Here is a 21,067-nt window from a genome sequence, read left to right as displayed (position 1 = left end):
CATTTTTTGTCACTTCACAAAGTCATGTATTGGTTTATGAATCCATTAATACACAACGTACATATGTGGAATTATCTTCTGCACGTTAGTCACACTCTCTAAAGAAGTAAAGGCAAAGTTACAGAGAACGGATGAAAGGATTAAGCCCCAAGTTCTTTCTTCCGTCTGTCCTATTTATTCCTCATTTATGTCTGTACATGTGGAAGCTCTTGTAATTCCTGTTAAAGTCAAGCCAGTTTCAGATCAACACTCATTTGGTCTTTGTTTACATGAGAGGGGTTGGGGGGGTCATGACGAGACCATATAGGCAGAAAACGGGGCCGAATCACTCTCTTTTTATTAATTCTTTTATTGTTAGCAATTTATATATTGTACTGCTTCTGTTATGTTTGTTTATAATTATTTTGTAAAAAATAAAAATGATTAAAATGAACATGAGTGAAATATGTATTAATTACTTTGGCTACACTTTACTTGAAGTTATCTACATAAGAGTGACATGACACTTTCATGAACGTGTCATAAAACATTAGTCAGACGTTTATGACAGCGCTTCTTTAAGTAAGCATGACGGTTTTGTCATGAAAAGTTATGGTTCATGTGTTCGTGACAGTGTCATGTCACTCTTATGTAGAAAACGTTAAGTAACGTGTTACCATTACCTTTTTGAAAGCTGATACAGCACCTGCACTAGTTTGTGAGACTAGCAGTGGCACACACAATCTACTAAATCTTTCACCAGCGCGAATGCCCAAGCTTACTTTCCAAACTATGTTTTTGTTACGAAAACACGGTAGAAGTGACACAGGACATGACATTATATCATATGTAACACAGGATGTTTGGATGTCCCCCAGAACCAAGTTCTTTGAGACGTTTCTTTGGATTTTCAGACACTTCTTTCACTGCTTTTTTGTTACCCATTGTTCCTGATCAGAATGCATGCAGGCCACTGAACGAAACTTGTTACAGCAGAATTTCAAGGTGGGACTTTGATACTCAACAGATACTAGAATCATTTAGTTTTTGCCAAGTTTTTAAATTGCTCCACTTTCATCAGAGAGCAAGGCACCATAAAAACAATACAATGATCATCTCCTAATCACATTTTTGGATAAACAACTAGTGAAAGAGAAAGATAACAGAATATTAATACAAAATCCAGTTCTGTTGACAATTATCTGACTCTGGTTAGTTCATTTGTTGCAGCACATTTATCTTTTTGCTCCCTCCTGCCAACTCCCCCACCTTATCCCACCACGGTCCTTTGCCTTCTCCCCATCACTTCCCCCTCTGGTGCCCTCTGTTGGTCCCGAGCAGCAGGTGAAGGAACAGAGCACCGCTGCAGTCAGAACCGTCACCAGATAAAGCATCTACTGTCAGATGGAGAGCAGAGCAACAAGTATGGGCTGATCTACTGTACTGTGTGCTGTGCCTCACAAAACATATACAGAAAATAATGTTATTTGCTTGACAAGAAAGCTTAAAAGTATTTATTGAGAGCCTTGCAGTGACATGAAAATATTATAAGCAGATTTGTTGTATTTCAATTATATGGGAAAATAAGACATTTATGTCTCCTCACTACGATGGCTGAATTAAACTTACATTTATTGTTATTAGCCTTTCCTGTCGCAGAAGCAAATAGCGAAAACATTTTCAATCTGCCCACTTTGACAGAAAGACGCTAGTGTTTTACTTTGTAGTGTGAGAATTGAATTACCATAAGTATGAATCAACAGTTTAGCTCACACAGTTTAAATGAACACTTTCTCCACTTTCTGCATTGGCACGATGAATGTGGTCGTTATACAATATATATATACGTATATATATATATATATATATATATATATATTTATATACATATACATATACATATATGTATGTATATGTACTGTATATATGTATGTGTGTGTGTTTGCTTAAATGCATCTGTGTGTTTGTCAGAAGACGCCTATTCAGACAGGACCATCCTGGTGTGTGTCCTCCTGCCAGTGTTCATTGTAGTGGTTCTCCCTCCTCCATACATTGCATGTAGACATGGTGAGATGATCTACCAGTTCAGTTCTATACCAACAATGATGCAAAAATAAAAAGTTGTTTAATCGATGGCCGTCTAAACAAGACCAAATAAAGCAAATAAAAGTTTATGGCGAGACAAAACAAGGCAACATGTGAAATAATCTCTAGTTATGAAAAATGTATTAGTCCTGTTACAAGATGTCCAGGAATCCATCTTATACAGTACTGAGGCATCACAACCACATTTTACCTTGAACCACTAAAACATTTAAAAATGTTTATCTTTAAGCAATATGTAATATTCGGTTTTTTATCCTGAGACTTTTTTAAGTAACTTTAACGTTAAATCGTGGAGGTTTTATCAGAGTAAATTATTTCCCCCATGTACAGTTGCACGCACTCAACTGCTGTCCAGTGTTGGCAAACACCAAAGAGCTCTAATGTAGCAGTTAGGCGTTAAGTTACTTAATGTTTGTATGAACTATGAAATGAAATGGCTGTGCTAGTTCAGTGCAACAGTTAGACGTTACCAGACCAGCAGATGGTCCCGTCTGGTCCAAAGAATAAACATTAGTCGGTACATTTTGTTTAGCTGCAGTTGTGTCTGAGGGGTTGTTTCAGCCACACGTTTTAAGAGTGATATTAGAGAATAAGAAGTGTATGTGGAGAACAGTATACCAGTAGGAAAAGCTCCCTACATCTCATCTGGCCTCCCGTTCTCCAGGCCAGGTTTCACTCACAGATTAGGAGCTATGCTGTTAATTGACAAACTATTTATTTGCAGAGAACAAATGTATAAAAGTGGCCATGTAAGGCATCTCGGGGAAGGCAGCTAAAGAAAATTAATATCTTTTTCCTACTCTGCAGTTAGATAACAGAAAACAGATAGTATAGGGTTCTTACAAGGCAGAATAACTAAATGACAAAGTGTTTTTCCCCACGGATTTGTTTTGATAAAAGTGTGATTTACAAGCAGAAAAGATGCTTTAAATTAGTAGAGTTGTCTCCACTGATTAGGAGTGAGTGTGAGACTGAGAATGTAAATCTGATTGTGTCTTGTCTAAATAACTGTTCTTTATTTGCATTTCAGTTGGAAATAAAACAATACAGGGCCACCAGTGTGACTGGTAGCTATCACTAAGTCCAGAACATTAACAAGACAAGTGTAGGCTATGTCAGGTTAGAAAGCATCTGCATCCAGCTAGCAATGGCAATTTGTTCCAAAAGATCAACAGACACTTTTTTTTTTTGTCACAAAAGGGCATAATGACCTGCTGAACAAAATTATAAATGTCCAGACTACCCTTTGCAGTGTCTGTTTGTCATTGCCAGGATAAAGGGGCGGCTGTGGCTCAGTGGCAGAGCGGTTGCCTGCCAATCGGAAGGTTGGTGGTTCGATTCCTTGGCCCTGCAGTCCCATGGGGCAAGATACTGAACACCTAGTTGCCTCCAGTGCTGCGCATTGGAGTGTGAATTTGTGTGAGTGTGGCACCTTGTACGGCAGCCTCGGCCACAGTGTATGAATGTGTGTGTTTGGTGAATGTATCCTGTATGATGTAAAAGCGCTTTGAGTAGTCGTTAAGACTAGAAAAGCGCTATATAGATACAGCACATTTACATTTAAAGCAGATCAATCTGGCCTCCAGTTCCTGACCCTGCATTCAGCAGTCTGACCGCCTGGATCTCCAACTCCCCACGCACAATGACAAACGTCTACTCCGAGGGAGTGGCTCGCACGCCTGATCTAACTGTGAGAAGAAGTCTGTGGCTGAAGAGCATGCATGGCTTGCAGGACCTTTTATCGTTTTCTTTTCAACAAAAAGATTGTTTCATTTTATTTCACAAAGCAACATGTGGTGGCTAAAATAACAAATATGAAAAGCATTCCTTTATAGATTGGGACCATATTTGTGAATCTTTTTCCAGTAGAATATCTGGACGAATCTGGGAACGTTGTCCCAATTATAGGTTTTTTATACTTCAATCCTTTTAACTAGAGTTTGTGAGTGTTGAAATTGGCTTGTTATTAGTAGAAACCACCACAAGGGGGCAGAGAAATCTCAATTGTCCTTGTACTGACAGCTGTTCCCCTTTCTCTCCTTTCCCCTCATATACTCTGCTGCATATTTTTGATGTTTCATTTGCATATTATCAAATTCTAGTCGGCAGCTGTACAGTGTACATATAATCTCATTTTAGTGCCTTCAATTCAATTATATTTTTAACGTCCAGAAATTCAAACAAAGCTGCAATTCAGAGTTTGTGCACGTAAGATTATCTACTTATCAACTCAAGGATGCTGAACTAATAGACTTAGGGCTAAACGTGGTGTTTGTCATGCAAACAGAATTAACTGTTAATACACACAAATTACTCTAAAGTGCTATACACATGGGTGGATGTTGCCAGCAAGTGGTGGCCTGATATTGACAGCTGGTGGGGAAACGTCCTGACTGCCTGGAGCTAAGGAAAAACACACAACAACAAAAACTAACAGCATGGCCTGGAGTCCTGCTGGTGTTAAGTCATGCTAATGTTGCTACAGTCCCAGCAGGGCATATTACCGTCTCCCTGCTTTGTTGGAAGCAGGGAGACTGTAATTCTGGAAGGTGGAAGTGTTGTACTCTACATTTTTAGAATCACCCACCAAGTGTGCACAGTGTGAGTCCACCTCCCAGGGACAAGACGATGTTGACTAAATATGTGTGCGCTTTATTTAAAACTTTTTTTTTAGTCAGCTTCAATATTAATCTCTCTCACAATTGGGAGGAGAGTGCACCGAGGGAAAAGGTTAGCAAAACTGAGCAGCTCAAGTGTTGTGCTGCTGTAGTGCTGTGGGGCTTTTATGGGGAATGTGGAGTGCATGATGGGATGAGATCATTTAGGGCTCTCTCATCAATGTGAGGATTTGAAAATGGGGGGGCAGAGCTGAGTCCTCAATTAAAGCCACAGCCTCAGTGTAGTGCTTTTAAATCCAAGACTGAAGGTTCTTGTCCAGATAATGAGGTCAGGTGTAACGACAGTCAATTGTTTCAGGATATCACTTTATTCCAGCCTCCTTTTTTTTATTCCGCAAGAGTATTTTTGACCTGTCAGCGCACTTTGTGTCAGATTAATCGCTGTCCTGATCCATACAGTGTTACTGAAAAGACATAAAAAGTTGTCTTGCAAGGCAGGGAGAGAAAACCCAAGCGAAACCGCTGAAAGGTTTTCTCACTTGCTCTTTGCGAGATAGCCGGAGAGGAGCCAGGCGAGGAAGCAAGGAGGAGGGACCAGTGCGGTGGCGTGGTGTGTGTGCGCGCGCGCGCGTGTGCGTGTGTGTGTGTGTGTGTGTGTGTTTGTACGCGCGCGCGTCTGTGGACGAAAGAGTTTATACTGGATTCTCCGGACGCCTCCAGCGCTGTGAAATTGGAGGATCTCTCCAGTTCTGCTTTTGTACCCAAAGCAGTAGGTCTAATGCGCGCAAAAGGACGCAACACTCCAGTGCTGTTGCGTATCTGCTCAGTTTTTAACACGCTGTCGTTTGAAAAAAAAAAAAAAAAAAACTTTACACACCTTTGCTGTCAATGGTAGCAGCACAGGTAGGGAAGAGGATCCCGGAAGAACCCGTAGTGCAGGTTGCCACATTGTTTGCATAGCCTTTTATTCCAAAGCTGGCGAGCGTCGATGGACTTGTTTGCCTCGTTACAAAAAGTAGGCTAGTTATTCTCTCTTAAAGTTATTGATTTGTGCGTGAATGAACGAAAAGAAGAAGATGAAGGAGCTGAGGAAGAAAAAGCTGTTCGTGGTGGTGGACGTGCTGTGCGTTCTAGTTGGTAAGTTATGGACACCAAGCTACAAAACTATACGTCAGCATTATCCGCCTGTAATCTAGGAGTTGCACTTCATTGTTATCAGCAAGAATTGTGATACTACGAAGATTATATATTTGTGGGGACAGCGGGTTATTGCCAGTCGATTGGTGTGTTTTGCTCATGACAGCGACACGCAGACGTGTTTTTAATTTGAGTGAGAAGGAAGATCTTCAGGACAACACAGAAGCTGGTGTATTCCAGTATCGCTTTAAAAGTCCAGTATCTGATCTGCAACATTGTCCAGGCTGAAATGAGACATTACGTATCACCGTGTGTAAAACACAGGAGGAAATCTCATTCACCTCACAGGCCTGCAGCTGCTGCATGCTTTAAACTACTCACCGACAACTTTGCAGGACTTTACAGAGCTTCAGGAAGCTCAATGTTTGTTTATGGAAATGTGATATGCGTGTGTGCCCCGAGAATTCCTCATTTTCTTCAATAATTTGTTTGTCAGGACAAGAATCCCCTCACTTCCCTCATACTGTGCACTTGTTAAGATGTTGCTTCACATTGCTCCACCGACTATTGTTTTGCATTCAGCTTCAGTTTGAGATATGTTTTGGTTTGCTTGAGTAACGAGATTACATCATTACTGTACAGGTGTTTGTCTCTGGCCAATGAACACATAATGAGGTGGTGTGGTTGTAGTTGTCACCATTTGTAATTTGCTGTCAATCTTTTAATGACTGGATCTGAATAGGATATGACAAACAGTGGACCGCATGTTTCATTTCAATAATCATAATGCCTTCCATTAGCTATTATGATTTGGGTGATGGGTTGCTTGATATGTGTTTAAAATAGTTTTGTGTATATTTGCCATCTTGGTATACAAATATATAATACATACAGGGACTATTTACAGTTAAATGCGGGGTGGAAAAAATGACAAGCATATTATTGATTGAACATATTGTTTTTGGTCATAGTGAACATATTATTTGTAACACTTATAGATATTGTTTTTTTCCTTTTGGGGTGTTGCTATACACTCATTTAATTTTTTTGTTCGAAATAAAAATAAAGACTGGAGAATAAAGATGATCTAATTGGGCAATAAAAACATTTTACAAATGGGCTTATTGAACACATAAATATGGAGATGAACTATACACTGCACATAATATTTTGTGTATATTACAAATAAATCTATCAGTCATCAATAAATAGGTCAAATTAAAAGGGTTTATAGAAAAAACATCATAAAACAATCAAATGCATCATTTTAAAATAGAGTCCTTCATTTGACATGACACCTGTGGTCCTCCGTGTAAATGATAAGCTTCTGATTATAACCGTTACATTGATAAACCACCACCACCACCTTCATAAAAAGTAGTGGGACTTTAGTTTGCTGAATTAATGCCACAAGCATTGACAGACGAGTGTTGCATAATGGTCTGGTGTTTGGCGGCGTGTTCATCCCCTGTTGTTTCTGCGCTGGTAATAGTGGTGGAAGTTGGGGGGGGGAGAACTCAGAAAAGGATGTGCAGATCTGCTCTGCTCTGCATTTTCAGCCCCCTCCGGCTTTCCAGAGAGCTTACGGGTGTTTTTTTCCGTCAGTGGGAACATCCCCAGACAGCTGAACTTGATAAGCCTCTCCATTTCGCTGTCACAAGTCTGGGATTAACGTCTGGGTTGGGTTTGATCGGTCAGGTCTGGATAGCTGCTACCCACCCTTTTGCCTCTCCCTTCCCCTTTGCCACCCACGTCAACCACCCAAATAATTGTCAAGTCAACCCCAAGCCTATGTGAGGTTGCCCCAGCTGTGTAATAACAACATGGTAGAGCTTGTAATTATTCCAGTTGCCTATATGGAAACAGAGTTTTGAGTTGGGTTTTGTCTGCATTTGGAACTAATTACATTTCATATTGTAAAAATCCCCATGTGAATCTACCAACGCTGACCGTTGGCCAGTCTGACTGACAACTGCTTTTATCTTCTTTTTTTCTTCCACGGAAGTGTTTCTTTATTCTCCTTAGGCTCTGAATATGAATGTCCGGTAATGCAGTGTACATGTATTTCTTTTTTGTTATGTAACTTAAATCCAAATAAAAGCAACAGATGCAATCATAGTAATTTCTTTTGCATGCTCTATGTCCTGTACACCTTTCCCTGCCCAGGTCAAACTGACAACTGTTGTTGTAGATGAGCCTCCGTCTATGTTCAAACTATGTCACACACTATCTCTGAACCTCTTACTGGAGATATCTGATACAAAATGGCTGCTTAGAGCCATGGGCTTTTTGTGGATTTAAGCCTGTAATATACTGGACATCTGTAGACAGGAAAGGGGGTATAGAGAGGGGGAAGACATGCAGCAAATGGCCGCAGGTCAGACTCTAACCCTAAGCCGCTGCGTCGAGGATTGAGACTCTGCACATGGGCGCCAGCTCTACCAGGTGAGCTACCCAGGCGCCCCGAGGAGTGGTTTTCTAATTCTTTAGACCCAACTCACACTGCTCCCATTGCTGCATGGCTTGTGCTTTCTGCAGGCAATATGAAAGGCAATGAGCTTGTGTGAGTCATGAGTTATGTGCTAAATAAGCAGTTAGGTGTGTGTGTGTGTGTGTGTGTGTGTGTGTGTGTGTGTGTGTGTGTGTGTGTGTGTGTGTGTGTGTGTGTGTGTGTGTGTGTGTGTGTGTGTGTGTGTGTGTGTGTGTGTGTGTGTGTGTGTGTGTGTGTGTGTGTGTGTGTGTGTGTGTGTGTGTGTGTGTGTGTGTGTGTGTGTGTGTGTGTGTGTGTGTGTGTGAACGACCCCAAGGCAAAGCATTGGTGCAATAAGCACTCTCGCATAGCTTTGTTTTTCCATGTGACGTAAAGGAAGTTGTGACAAAACCAGTTCATCTTGAAGTCTACTATGCATTCCATTACACTCAAATGTGACAAAAGGATTAACCGTAATTTCACTGTTCCCGTCACGGGATTCGGACATTGGGTTATAGTATTTCATTATTAGTTTTGTGTATCCTGATCCTTGTGGATTTGAGCTCACAGTCAATGGAGTCTGCACACATAGTGGAGTTATTTCATTTTGTATTGGCACCTTGGTATTGACTGATTCATTACCTGATACAATAGAGTTTCCTTCCAAAGCCCCCACAGCTGTAAAAGTATCAAAGAGTTGCTACGTTTTTCCTTGCATTATTTTCATCTGATTAGACCGGGGTTGCATGTAAATATCCCCATGCTCTGTTCTCTGACCTCGCTGGATGTCGGTTAGTTTGTTGGTGAAGCCGTGCTGCAGCGTCTCCAGGGAGCCGGGCCTCTCATGCCGTTGTGTTGGGAAGACTGATCATCCTGAGTTCTCAGTGGAAAGCCTTGATGGGAATTGTTTTCCTCAGGAGAGCTCTGTCATGGAAACTGAAGCCCTTTTAAATAACAAGGAACATCCCTCTGAGAAATACTAAGCCAAGTTATTTATTTTTTCTTCTCTTGTTCTCCTTCTTGTCGTTGTTATCTTAATTACGCAATGATTTCTGGTAACCTTGATTGTGAGACATTAAAGCCACATTCCCCAAAAGTTAAGTCAAGTATACAGATGAGGTCAAAGTTTAGTGGTAAGCTGGTAGAACATTTTGGAATTTTAGGGAGTTGTAAGACACTAGTGTGAATCTTTTAATGGAATTGCCTTCGCTAAGGAGGTTATGTTTTCCGCTGGGTTTGTCTGCCAGGATTACGGAAAAAGTTCTGGTTTTATGAAACACGGGGGGAGGCTGTAGCATGGGCCAAGGACAAACCCATGAAGTTTTGGAGCGGAGCCGAATCACGGGGCAGAAAAACAATTTTTCAATTTTGTTAACGTTGGGAGATAGGGGCGTTTGGGCTGCGTTCATGTGGTGTCGGAATATTCTGATAACCGTGCAGAAGAGTTCTGACTGGGCAAATTGACACTGCCTTGGTGGAGGTCTGCACTCTCCGAGTGCCCTTTTAGTTCTAATAGTTATTGTTTTTAGGACATGAGGAGGAATATGCGTTGTTAAGGATTTCATGGGAAACCTCCCCTAATTGCTTTGCAAGTCAAAACAGTTAGTGCCTGCTGTTCTAACGTAGCTTTCCAGTTTCTTCCAAATGGTGATGAATAAAATGCAGGAGTCTGCCAACATGTTTATTCTTTCCAGTAAAGTTTGACAGAAAACATACGCATAGAGAGAGAAGCGGCGTGAGCGAGGATTACTTCATGACAATGAGCAGGATTTTGGGAAATGTGGCTCCTAATTTGGAGAAACACATTCAATATCACTTGTGTCAGACAACAGCTAAATATGTTGCCATTTACATACAGTAATTATACAGAAGACTTCAAACAAATTCAGCAATTTTATGCAGACTTTTCAGAGAAGCTCAGCACTATTTCTGATAGTTAGTGTACTCTTTACCTTGATCTTCATGGTTTAGGTTTGAACCTGTGTGGCCTACATCTTTGATCCCCTCCAAACCCAAGCTCTTTGATTGCCAGATTTAGCTGCCCTTCCACCACTCCTACAACCTCGCCTGCCACCCTGTCTCCTTCTGCACTACTTGGACGTAAGCATGCATAAATGATGGACTGAGCCAAACAGCTGGATTAAAAATAAAGAATTGGCAGGAGCAGGATTTGGTACAACTGGTGAAGTTGGGCGTTGCTCGTGTGAATTAGAATTCCAGAGGCCAACGCCGGCAGAGGTTGTAGGCTCAGCACATACCTTCCCCATTAGTCAGTCCAGCTTGAGGTGAGCCCGTAAGAAAAGAGGGAGTGTTTTAGTTGTTTCTTTATCATGAGTCATCTTGTAAAGGTTTGCAATATCAACTATGTTGATACGGCGCTTTGGTGCTACTGATGTCCCTTCGGTCATTTTAACAGTGCATGTCTGAATCGGAGGGAGAACACGTGAGAGAGCAGGCAAGAAAAGGAAAAAAAGTGGAAACGTTGACTGCAGCTAAAGGGAAAAGGGCTTCCTCTGTCCTTGTCCACAGTGGGAGGAGGCACAGTCGGATAGAGTAAATGACTAAAATGTGACACAAGGGTGAAAAACAAAGAAGAATGGTGTTAATGTGAGAGGAAATGAGAGCTATCAACAGAAGGAAAAGATGGATTGGAAAGAGGGGGGAGAGAAATACAGAAAGAAGAAACTCACTGAGTGACTTTTACACTGGAGAGACGAGAAATGAGGGTGGAATAAATTAGAAAGAGCAAAATATCCAGCTGTGACCCTGAAAGGAAGTTTCAGACCAAACAGGGCAGCCCAGGGGCATGGGAACACCCCTCTCTCAAAGACAGATGCTTTACACACCTTGAAAATATGCATAATCAAAACCCAGACTGTATGTTTTTCAAATTTGAGGAGATAATTATCCACATGGTTTTGGAGGTGCAGCAGGTTATGTCAGAAAAACAAGGGCAAGTAGGTGTGAGGCACTCTCAAACCACTGGTGGAACTTGTAGATGGTTGAGGCGTCAACATTCCTTTTGAAGGAAATGTGTGATAGGGAGGACAACGACAACAAACTGAGATGAGAAGAAAAAAGAAAGAGAGGACGTGACAAGCCTCGAATCTAAAACCTCAGAGTGCGACTGTGGTCCAAATGGCTCTGCGTAATTGCACATCTGCCAGCTAAATAAAGCACCATCCCATTGAGGCCTCTATATTTACAACAGAGGGAGAAGTGTGTGGGAGGACACTGTGATCAAGAGAATGACAGACAAAAAGATGGAGCTCCAGAGAGAAGAATGAATGACTTTGAGTAAGCGAAAGAAAAGAAAAAAAACAGCATGGAGGATGTGAATCAGCAGTGGTGAAAGGAATGAAGGAAAGAGTGCAAACTGCTTCTCACACTGACATCTTTGTTTGTCCGTGGTATCAGTTGATGCTTAAATTTTCTGTTCCGCTTCTCTGACTGATGCTTTTCAGACTCTCCTTTTGAGACGTAGTCATCGCCAATTACTCAGCTCTCTGTTGCACTAATGCCAATTTGTGCAGAAGGAGGTGCCAAGGACACCAAGGTGCCACTGTGGATGAATGCTAGATTGCAGCCAGATAAATGAGAAGCCTTAATCTTCCCAGAATGGAACCAAAGCCTCTAAAATGGGCCTTTCTTAATGTGAGGCAGGAACTTTTGAGCCCTGCATCCTGCAACTTCAAACAGGCTCCCATTAGGGGCTCAGGCAGGAGATTTCTGACTGGCAGCTGGAGGTAAGCTTCATGGCTACATTCCAAACTGGCAGCATTTCCCTTCATCTGTATAAGCAGGTGTCTAGAAAAAAGGTTGTCGTGTATCCCGAAGAAGTACACCTATCCCTTTCTACCTTTCCTTCAAATACTGTAAATGTCCGTTTGTGTTTTGTAAACATAAAAAGTCAGAAGCCTGGTCTTTGAGTGGAGGCAGCTATGGAGCAGTGTCAGTTTAGGTTGTGGGGTTGTCTCGTGGTATCCCAGAGACGTATTTTGTCTGCCGATGGGTCTATTTTTGCTGGGTTTGTGTATGCGTGTCTCCTTTTCAAGAGTGGCTGGTTTGTTTCTCGCAGATATGATCCACTGAGGCAACGCTCATGAAACACATTCACACACCTCGGGATGTACCATTCATTCTGCCCATGACGGCAGCCAGACCCTTACATAATAGTATATGAGCACTGACACATGACTTGTAACTTAAGACAAATTACAAGTCATGTGTCAGCTGAATTAGTGCTTCGTTTATGAACACAGAAATGAGAAAATTAATTATTTATTTACAAGCCAAGGGAGGGTTTTTTAAGGGCAGCTGCCCTGACTTCACTCAGTACGTGCAATGTAAATGTGTGGGCAAACTGGCTAAAGCTATTGAGAGGATTTAGTAAGTGCAAAGAAACACTCCTTAAAACCTTTTTAGAATGCAGCAAAACATATCAGTGCAAATGTGCAAATGTACAAATGTAATGTCGTTGACGTACGTGCAAAAGCTATTACGCCTTTTGTGAACTTGTTAGACGGAGGAAGGTGGTATATTTCATTAGCTGCTGGCACTTCTCTTTGAAGCTTTTCCCCTAATTTTTCCCGCACTATGGTGTGATTAATAGCTTCACTCTGGAAAATGTTAAAAACTTCATAAAACAGTTTGAAGTTAATATACCACTATTGTGACTGCAAGAGAGAAATAATTATGTCCTTATGCCCTTTTAAAGTGACATTTAAATAAACATTCCCCATGACTTTGTCCAGGCCCAATCTTACACCAACCTTTTAAAACTTGCTGGTATACAGTTATGATAGTCAAACAAGTATGTCTTTTTGTTTGCAGTTCCACTTGATTTTTGATGTTGTGCTGAATGCAAACATTCTACACTGCATAAAAAGTTGGTATTGGCTGAACTAATATGTGGAGTGGAAACAGATTTTATCTCACAATGTCCAGCTGGCTATGGATCCCAAAGGACAATGTTTGTTGTCATGTCTGGTAATGCAAACTCACTGATTAAGTTATCGAATGACATATTTGACATGCTGTGCAAATTTCAAGCGTAGATACTGTATATGAAGAGACATAGTAGATATATGAAGAGCCTGGAAAGGTTTAAGATTACTCTTTCTTTGTTTTCATTTTCCACAGTGATTACATTTTCCTTCTTTTTTTAAACCAAGCATCAGAACCTTGGAGTAGTAGTCACAATAACAACTCCTAACTAAAGACATTCTATTCAGTATCTGTTTGATTTAAGTCCAACCATTTGTCAGCGATGGTGAAAAGGAAAGTTACACCAGAGAGAGTTGTTTCTTGTCAGCTGGAAGCAGGATGCAGGATACAGATGCAGAAGCCGGCACCCAAAAGCCACATCAATAAATCCATTTCAGGGCGCTGCCATGAGGTGCCTGAGACAGGATGTTAGTTAAATGCAAGAGAACATATGCTGCGGTTGTCACAAACTGGATTTTGGTGGTGCAAAGAGGAAAATATGTGAAATAAGACTTTATTCACCCGCTTTACCACCCTGTCCTGACACGGCTGGTAGATGTAAAAACAGGGATCCAGGAAGCGTGTGGTGCTTGGTGGCCAGTGGGAAGGTGCCGTGTGGGGACAGGTGTTATCCAGCTGCTGCGGCTCACAGATAGGGGTGTACCAAAGGGGGTAAGGTGGAAAAGATGCATTGGAAAGGTTCTGCATTTTAGGGAAGAACGCGTATTCACTGAGAGTTAGAAAAGAAGATTGATACCACTCTCATGTCTGTACAGTAAATATGAAGCTGCAGCTGGTTAGCTTAGCTTAGCTTAGCATAAAGACTGGAATCAGGAAAAACAGCTAGCTTGGCTCTGTCGGAAGGTAACAGCAGGCAGATTTTATTTTGCGTGTGAACCATAATAAACCTGATAAGAGGACTTTGACTTTAACATCTTGTGTTGAAATATTGAAGATGGGAGTTGAGATTCCTCCTTTTTTTAAATGTCATAAGAAGATAAGAGCATTTTGTGTTGAAATCTATTGGTATCTCTGGTTGTGTGTTTTCCTTCCCTGTTTGCCTTGTCTAAACCCTCCGAGGTCGGGTTACCATATGCAATCGTGGATTTATCCTTAGAGCACTATTGTTTATTCTCCTCTCAACACAAAGCTTCTATTTTGCTGCTGCCCTTCCGTACTGAGCCAACAACACTCTTTGTCTATCTGTGAGGAACATGTGTGCAGTTAGCATGCCTCTAAACAATGACCCTACTCATCTCATGTCACCTCGGATATTTGAAATGTTGGACACGAGTGAGACCCACTGCGGGCCACTGTACAGGTGTCCTTGTGTACTGTTGTTTATTGTAAATTACAGCATTTACTCAAGGAATATCTCTGCTTCATTAGTTAATTAGTGGTTTGGTTTTAGTCTTAATGTTTTTTCTCAGAATGAGCTCAGGTTATAGTGTCACATCAACATGCTTTACATCCTTCACATCTTATTGAACTGCTCAGCCCACAGCCCCGGCATTTAAGAAAAACCTGCCAGAAGTCGTGTGTTTTTGTCAGTATTCATACATCTGTCGTTTCATGTTTGTTTCAGGGTGGATGTTAAACCCAGCCTTGTCATCAATCCATTTGTATATTTTGCTTTAGTCTCAGTCTTCAGCATGTGGACTGTTGTTTTCATCATTCAGTCTCGCTGGAAGTCCTCCTAGAATTATGTCAGCTGCAGACATTTCTTTTTTTTCTCTTTTTTTTAAATGGGAGGGGTGCACTTCTCATTTACACAGAAATGTAATACTATTGGTGAAAGCACTTTAAACTATGTGCAGTGTTTTTTCACAGCTGTTTTTCTTGCGTTTAGTACGTGGCTGTACTGTACGGCATTACCACAGTGGCCCCAACACTGTCTGTCTGCCTGTTATTGGTAGGGGATATCAGGGTGGAGAGTACATTCCTCAGTAGGGCTGCAGCTCATGGTAATTTTTTCTTTCTATTAATTTATTTATTACACTTGACTCAAATGTCAAAGATAATGAGAAATACCCAACAAAAGCTACCTGAGGTAATATATTAAAAAGCACTTTTTTCACTTTTTCAAGTAAACTTGGACTAAAGTGATTAATTAGCCATGTCTATCAAGTAAGTTTGTAAGTTTCTTACACATATTGTATCTACTAAAGTCTTTTGAGTATGAAACATCTACTGTTGTAGGCTTAACAAAGGTGTAATAAAAGGTTAGAGGTCATAATCCGTTACAATGGATTCCAATGAGAAAAGTTTTCCCATCCAAAGAAAAATCCTCTCAAATCTCCTTGCACAGTCCACTTGAGTTCTGGCAGAATTTGTGGCCCGGATGTTTCTGAACATCTCAAGGACATCTTTCGTGCACTCAGGAGCCCTGAGCGGCTATATTTGGTATTATATTTGCACACAGCCACATCACTCAAAAGAGCTGCAGTTCTGTCTGCCTTGATTTGTGTACTCTCTTGTGTCTTTGAGTGTGAGTGTGATTTTTACATAAGCACACATGCCTGTGTATATAAATACTATTTTGCAATGTTTATTTTTGTAATTCCTCGCTGCGCGTTTCTACTTTGACATTTACTGACTGAATGTTTTTTTTTCTTCTCCTTGTGGGTTGTTTTCATCATTATGGTTTTAGACCTCGAGGTCCGAGAGGGAAAGGGAAAACAATTTAATTATCCCTAGAGGAACATTTTCACGTCCCAGCTTTTAGAAAATGATGTCATTTCTGTCTTACGTTATTCCAGCAAAACATGTTTTCTCAGATAGTGATGTCCATAAACTTGGATAAACCTTGTTCTGGGTATGTAAGCCCAGTGGCAGTGACTAATGCATTCATCTCATTTCCCCTAAAGCACAATATCTCCAAATATGGTGAATAAATCCAACCCATCTCATTGGCTTGTTTTTCTTCTGCTTTGTTTTGGCTTCAGCGGCGCTGCCCTTCATCATAATGACCATTGTGTTCAAGCCATATCAGAGAGGGGTTTACTGTGACGACGAGAGCATCATGTACCCCCTAAAACCAGACACCATCACCCATGGAATGCTGGCAGCTGTCACCATCTCCTGCACTGTCATCATTGTGAGTTTTACTTATACACTCCTCCCACCTTCCACACAGTGAGCTTTATTACATCATCTCACTAAAGCCAAAATCATGAAAAAGTTTACAGAACTTCACTCATTTAACAACATTCCAGGCTGTTTGCTCCATGACTAATGGGCAAAGGGATGTATAAGGATAAGAAGGAAAAACAATTCTATTCCAATCATGCAAAAAATGTAGAAAGAACATTGGATATGTTTTCACTGTTGCTCTCTTCCCTCAGATATCCACTGGAGAGGCTTATCTGGTCTACAGCAAAAGGGTGTACTCAAATTCTGAATTCAACCAGTATGTAGCTGCACTCTACAAGGTAGTGGGCACCTTCTTGTTTGGTGCATCTGTTAGCCAGTCGCTCACCGACCTTGCCAAGTTCACCATCGGCCGCCCGAGACCGAACTTCATGGCCGTATGTGTCCCTAAGGTCTGCACGGGATACATGCCGGTGATCAACTGCACAGGCAAGCTCCAGGACGTCACAGAGTCCAGGTAGGAGGGGGGCTCTCAGTGTTATAGTAGTATACTTGAACCATTATGCTTCAAAGCTAATTATCACATACTGTTGTTTGTCTGTGGAGTGAGATTCCAACACATTTTACATGATAATGATACCAACAGCGTTTAAATATCCTTTGTGACACATTTCGATTTGTTTTCTTCTCCAGATTGTCCTTCTACTCGGGTCACTCCTCTTTTGGAATGTACTGCATGCTCTTCCTTGCGGTAAGTACAACACATGATCCTTAATCCATGGTTAAAAGACGTAACACACAGTGTAAACACGCATCTTTATGTACAGTAAACACGGAAATCACTCCTTGTGATCTCCATGCCGATATCTCGGTGTGATATCTCATTTGAGAACAGGCTTGGCATTTGGAGCCGTACTCGAGGGCTAATTGTTGAGGAGGAGAAAAGGCTCATAGAGTTGGTTTGTGTCTGTGGACATAAAAGGACAGAGCAAGAGTTTAAAGGAAGAATGTGGATACTAGGAGAAATGATCTGGAAGCCTCTGCTGCCTTTTTCCCAGCAATGATGACATCAAAGCATGTGCTGTGTTCTATCCTTCAAGCCTATCCAGTTCATTACCCTTGGCCCTATCCCTTTTATGGAAAACGCCAGGCATCAGTGCTCGACAGCAAGCTTCAAGAGGCCCAGCAAAGCAACATTGTTCAGTTTAAAGACCGAATATCTCAAGCAAGTGTCCATTCCTGTTTGTGGCCCTCAGGTTTCCAGGCTAATGCTGCAAACAAATTGGGCAGATGGGTAGGGGACTGTAGTCTGATGCCAATATTTGCACCTTCAACAGCAGTCCAGAAGAAGCCCAGAGAAGTCTGTACTGTTGCCAGGTTCATCATTTTTTGGCATCTGCTGTTTTCCAGTAAAAAGGGGTTTTAGTCCATAGTGGACATAAACTAGATTCATACTAAACACCTCTTTACAGTTAAATCCAATTTGGGGCTTACCAGCAACTGTTTTTACATTAGAGAGACGCAAATTAAATTTACCTTTTTTTGTTTTGGTGTTTTGGAGTGAGGTACTATTTAAACTTTGAAACCTTACAGTATAGCAAATGCAGAGATGTGGAGATTGCTCCATTTCTTTACTGCTTTGTCAGCATACTGCATGACTTTTATATACCATTGTGTCTTTGCAAATGCTGACAACAGATGTTGGTCCAGACACCATTTACATGATCCAAACCTTTCTATGGTGTGATAATCAGACCACGACCTCTTCACATCTTTTTCTCAGTGTAATAGCAAGTTGACGGCAAGGGTTATAATAGTTTTACATTTTCAATGAGTTTTTATTTTAGTTTTGACTTCTGGATTTCATTTTCAGTTTAGTTTTAGTTAGTGTACAGTGTGTTTGCTAGTTTTGGTTAAGTTTCCATTTGTTTGTTAGGGTCAGCTAACATTTCTCAGAAGTTATGTAGCTAAATATAATTGAACGTCACAAACATTGACGATAATGTATACAGTATGTATGTATACTGTGTGTGTGTGTGTGTGTGTGTGTGTGTGTGTGTGTATATATATATGTGTATTTATATATATGTGTGTGTGTGTGTGTGTGTGTGTGTGTGTGTGTATATATATGTATATATGTATATGTGTGTATATATATATATATATATATATATATATGTATATATATGTGTGTGTGTATATATATATATATATGTGTGTATATATATATACATATATGTTCAAAATAGAACAGTGATATATGTGTGTGTTACTGTTTATTTTGATTGATATTATAGCTAAACAAATGAACTGAAATGGTTTACACTCATTTGTATTAGTTTATTAACCTGGCAATATAGTTTCACATTAGTTTTAGTTTTTCTTAAAGGGGTTAGTTTTGATTTAATTTCAGTTTACTAAAACAATATTTTTCACTGCTTATTTCTGCTTAGTTAACAATAATAACCCTGGTTGACAGCCCTGGTTGACAGTCTCTCCCCCCTGATCTCTCTCTCTTTTCTGTCTCCTCTTCACCCATGGTCTCCCACTCTCTGTTCCTTTTTCACTTCCTCCAGCTTTACGTGCAGGCAAGACTGGTGGCTAAGTGGGCCAGACTTCTCCGGCCCACCATCCAGTTCTTCCTGGTGGCCTTTGCGGTGTATGTGGGTTACACCCGAGTCTCTGATTACAAGCACCACTGGAGCGACGTGCTGGTGGGGCTGCTGCAGGGAGCACTTGTTGCTGTACTCAATGTGAGTCTCCACGACAACTTCTCTCAAGGGCAAACATAGCAAAATGTGGAATTCCTACATGATTTTTCCATGATATCAGTAAGTCATAAGATGGTCTGGTAGCATGATGCTGAGATCTCCATGCAGTAAAGGAAGCCAATCATCAAGCAATTCACAGAAAGTCTGAAATTTTATACTGAAAACTGTATGATGACATCAGCTCAGAGAAATAACTAAACAAAATACCACTTATCTCTAAAAAACAGGTTCCCATGTTTCAACATTTACTTTTCTGTGAAGTGGCTCCAGCCTTAAACCTGGTGACATCTGTACTTTGAGTCATACTCCTGTGGTTTCTGGTTTAAGGAAAAGCAAACATGGGTGCTGCTCCAGGTCATAAAAATGACATTTAATGGAAATCTTTTTGTCCGTGATACTCTTTCAAAGCAGAACAGCCGCTGAAGAATGGTCCATATTTCAATTTTATTTCAGTCTGGCAGTAAAAATCCATATAGGTGACAGAAAGCATGAGGGGAATGAAGTGTGACAGCAGCAAAGTGTGATTTGATACAAACCCACACACTTACACTGACAGGTTCTCAGGCAATAAGTCTATTCAGAGCACTTTTATCCAGCTGGGCTTCTTTATTGTTGGGTCATTTCCCTGTTTTGTTTTGTGTGTGTGTGCCTGCATGCCTGCGTGCGAGAGCAAGAGAAGCCCACTCTTTTGGCCTTCATAGTGTTGTGTGCAATTAGAGACCCTCCTGGGCATAGTGTTTTATGGCCTTCAAGGGTTGTGCCTGCTCCCTGTGTGTTCCTCTCAGATTTGTGTGTGTGAGAGAGCCACTTAACAACTGTGCACAGACCTGTCCAAACATACTGTATGCAATCACAGTTTCCAGCCCTGCCCTTACCACCTCTAGATCCCTTACATGCTTATACTCCAATCTCTGTGGGGAAAAAAGTGACCAAAGCTAACATCCTCATTTGTCCTCCTCTTCAGGTGCACTTTGTGTCAGACTTCTTCAAGAAGCGTCCTCCTCGTTGCACTAGGCCCAACACAGCTGATAGCGAAGAACCAGAGAGGAAACCCAGCCTGCAGATTGTAGACTCCGAGCACAGCAACCATTTCAACTATCACCACAATCCTGGCCCTATGTGATAGGGGCGGATGCAAGGCAACAGAGGCTGCAGCCTGCAGACCCAAAACCAGTGTCCAACTCAAGGGCTTCAGCCTTGATTGTGCAGTCAACAGCGTTCAGTTCAGAGAATTACCTGGGTCTTGACTCTTATCAGCTGCCCCCTGCAGACTCCTGATGCTATGTGAGGAGTCCTATGAGTGTGAGATGTTAGTTGTAAGTTTAAAAGTGTCTATGTAAATTCTGCAGCCAGCCCTTTTGTATGTCTTTTTGAAAAGGGAAAAGGTAGAGATCAGGTCTATAGCTTGCAGCCTCCAAGCCCCATGCTCCCTCCCTCTGTTTCGACCACTCACACCCCACCTACTCCCCAACCACTGGCCTGACTGAGGGGGCCGCATCCCATCACCAGGTGCCGGAGCCCCTTCTCAAAGAGACCATGATGATCGTCTATCTCCTGTAAGGGAGATAGGATGTTGTTTTTAAGACATCATTGTTGATGTTGAAGTGTATGTGCTTAAAGCTGCATTAAGTGAAAGACTCCAAACCCACAGCAACAAAGCTATGATAAACTAATGCCTTCTTAAGTACCTGTGGCTGATGTGTCAGCAGATGTGAACAGCAGAAATGCAGGAACATGGGCATCCCAATTAGAGTCCTATCCTTCCAACTTACAAATGTAAGTCTGAAATCCACTCACTTTTATGCCACCAATTCCTGCGAAAAAGGCTTGTCTTGATGCATGCTGCTGAGTTTACTTATCACTTGATTATTAGGTGCAATTTGAGGGAAAACAGCTTCCCACGGGGGGGG

General features: G+C 41.3%; 1 protein-coding gene across 1 annotated transcript; it reads left to right on the top strand.

Annotated features, from left to right (window-relative positions):
* Positions 1 to 5,355: 5,355 nt before the first annotated feature.
* Positions 5,356 to 20,794, top strand: plpp2b (phospholipid phosphatase 2b). Its single transcript, XM_034881668.1, has 6 exons — positions 5,356 to 5,840; positions 16,242 to 16,393; positions 16,641 to 16,903; positions 17,080 to 17,137; positions 18,963 to 19,139; positions 20,122 to 20,794. Exons 1-6 carry the CDS (start codon positions 5,762 to 5,764, stop codon positions 20,278 to 20,280), a joined length of 888 nt encoding a protein of 295 aa, XP_034737559.1. The 5' UTR covers positions 5,356 to 5,761; the 3' UTR covers positions 20,281 to 20,794.
* Positions 20,795 to 21,067: the final 273 nt, after the last annotated feature.

The sequence above is a fragment of the Etheostoma cragini genome, chromosome 9 (genome assembly GCF_013103735.1).
Source record: "Etheostoma cragini isolate CJK2018 chromosome 9, CSU_Ecrag_1.0, whole genome shotgun sequence".
Taxonomy (NCBI): Eukaryota; Metazoa; Chordata; class Actinopteri; order Perciformes; family Percidae; genus Etheostoma; species Etheostoma cragini.
The sequence above is the reverse complement of the archived record's forward strand: the minus strand, read 5'-3'. Positions and strand labels throughout refer to the sequence as shown.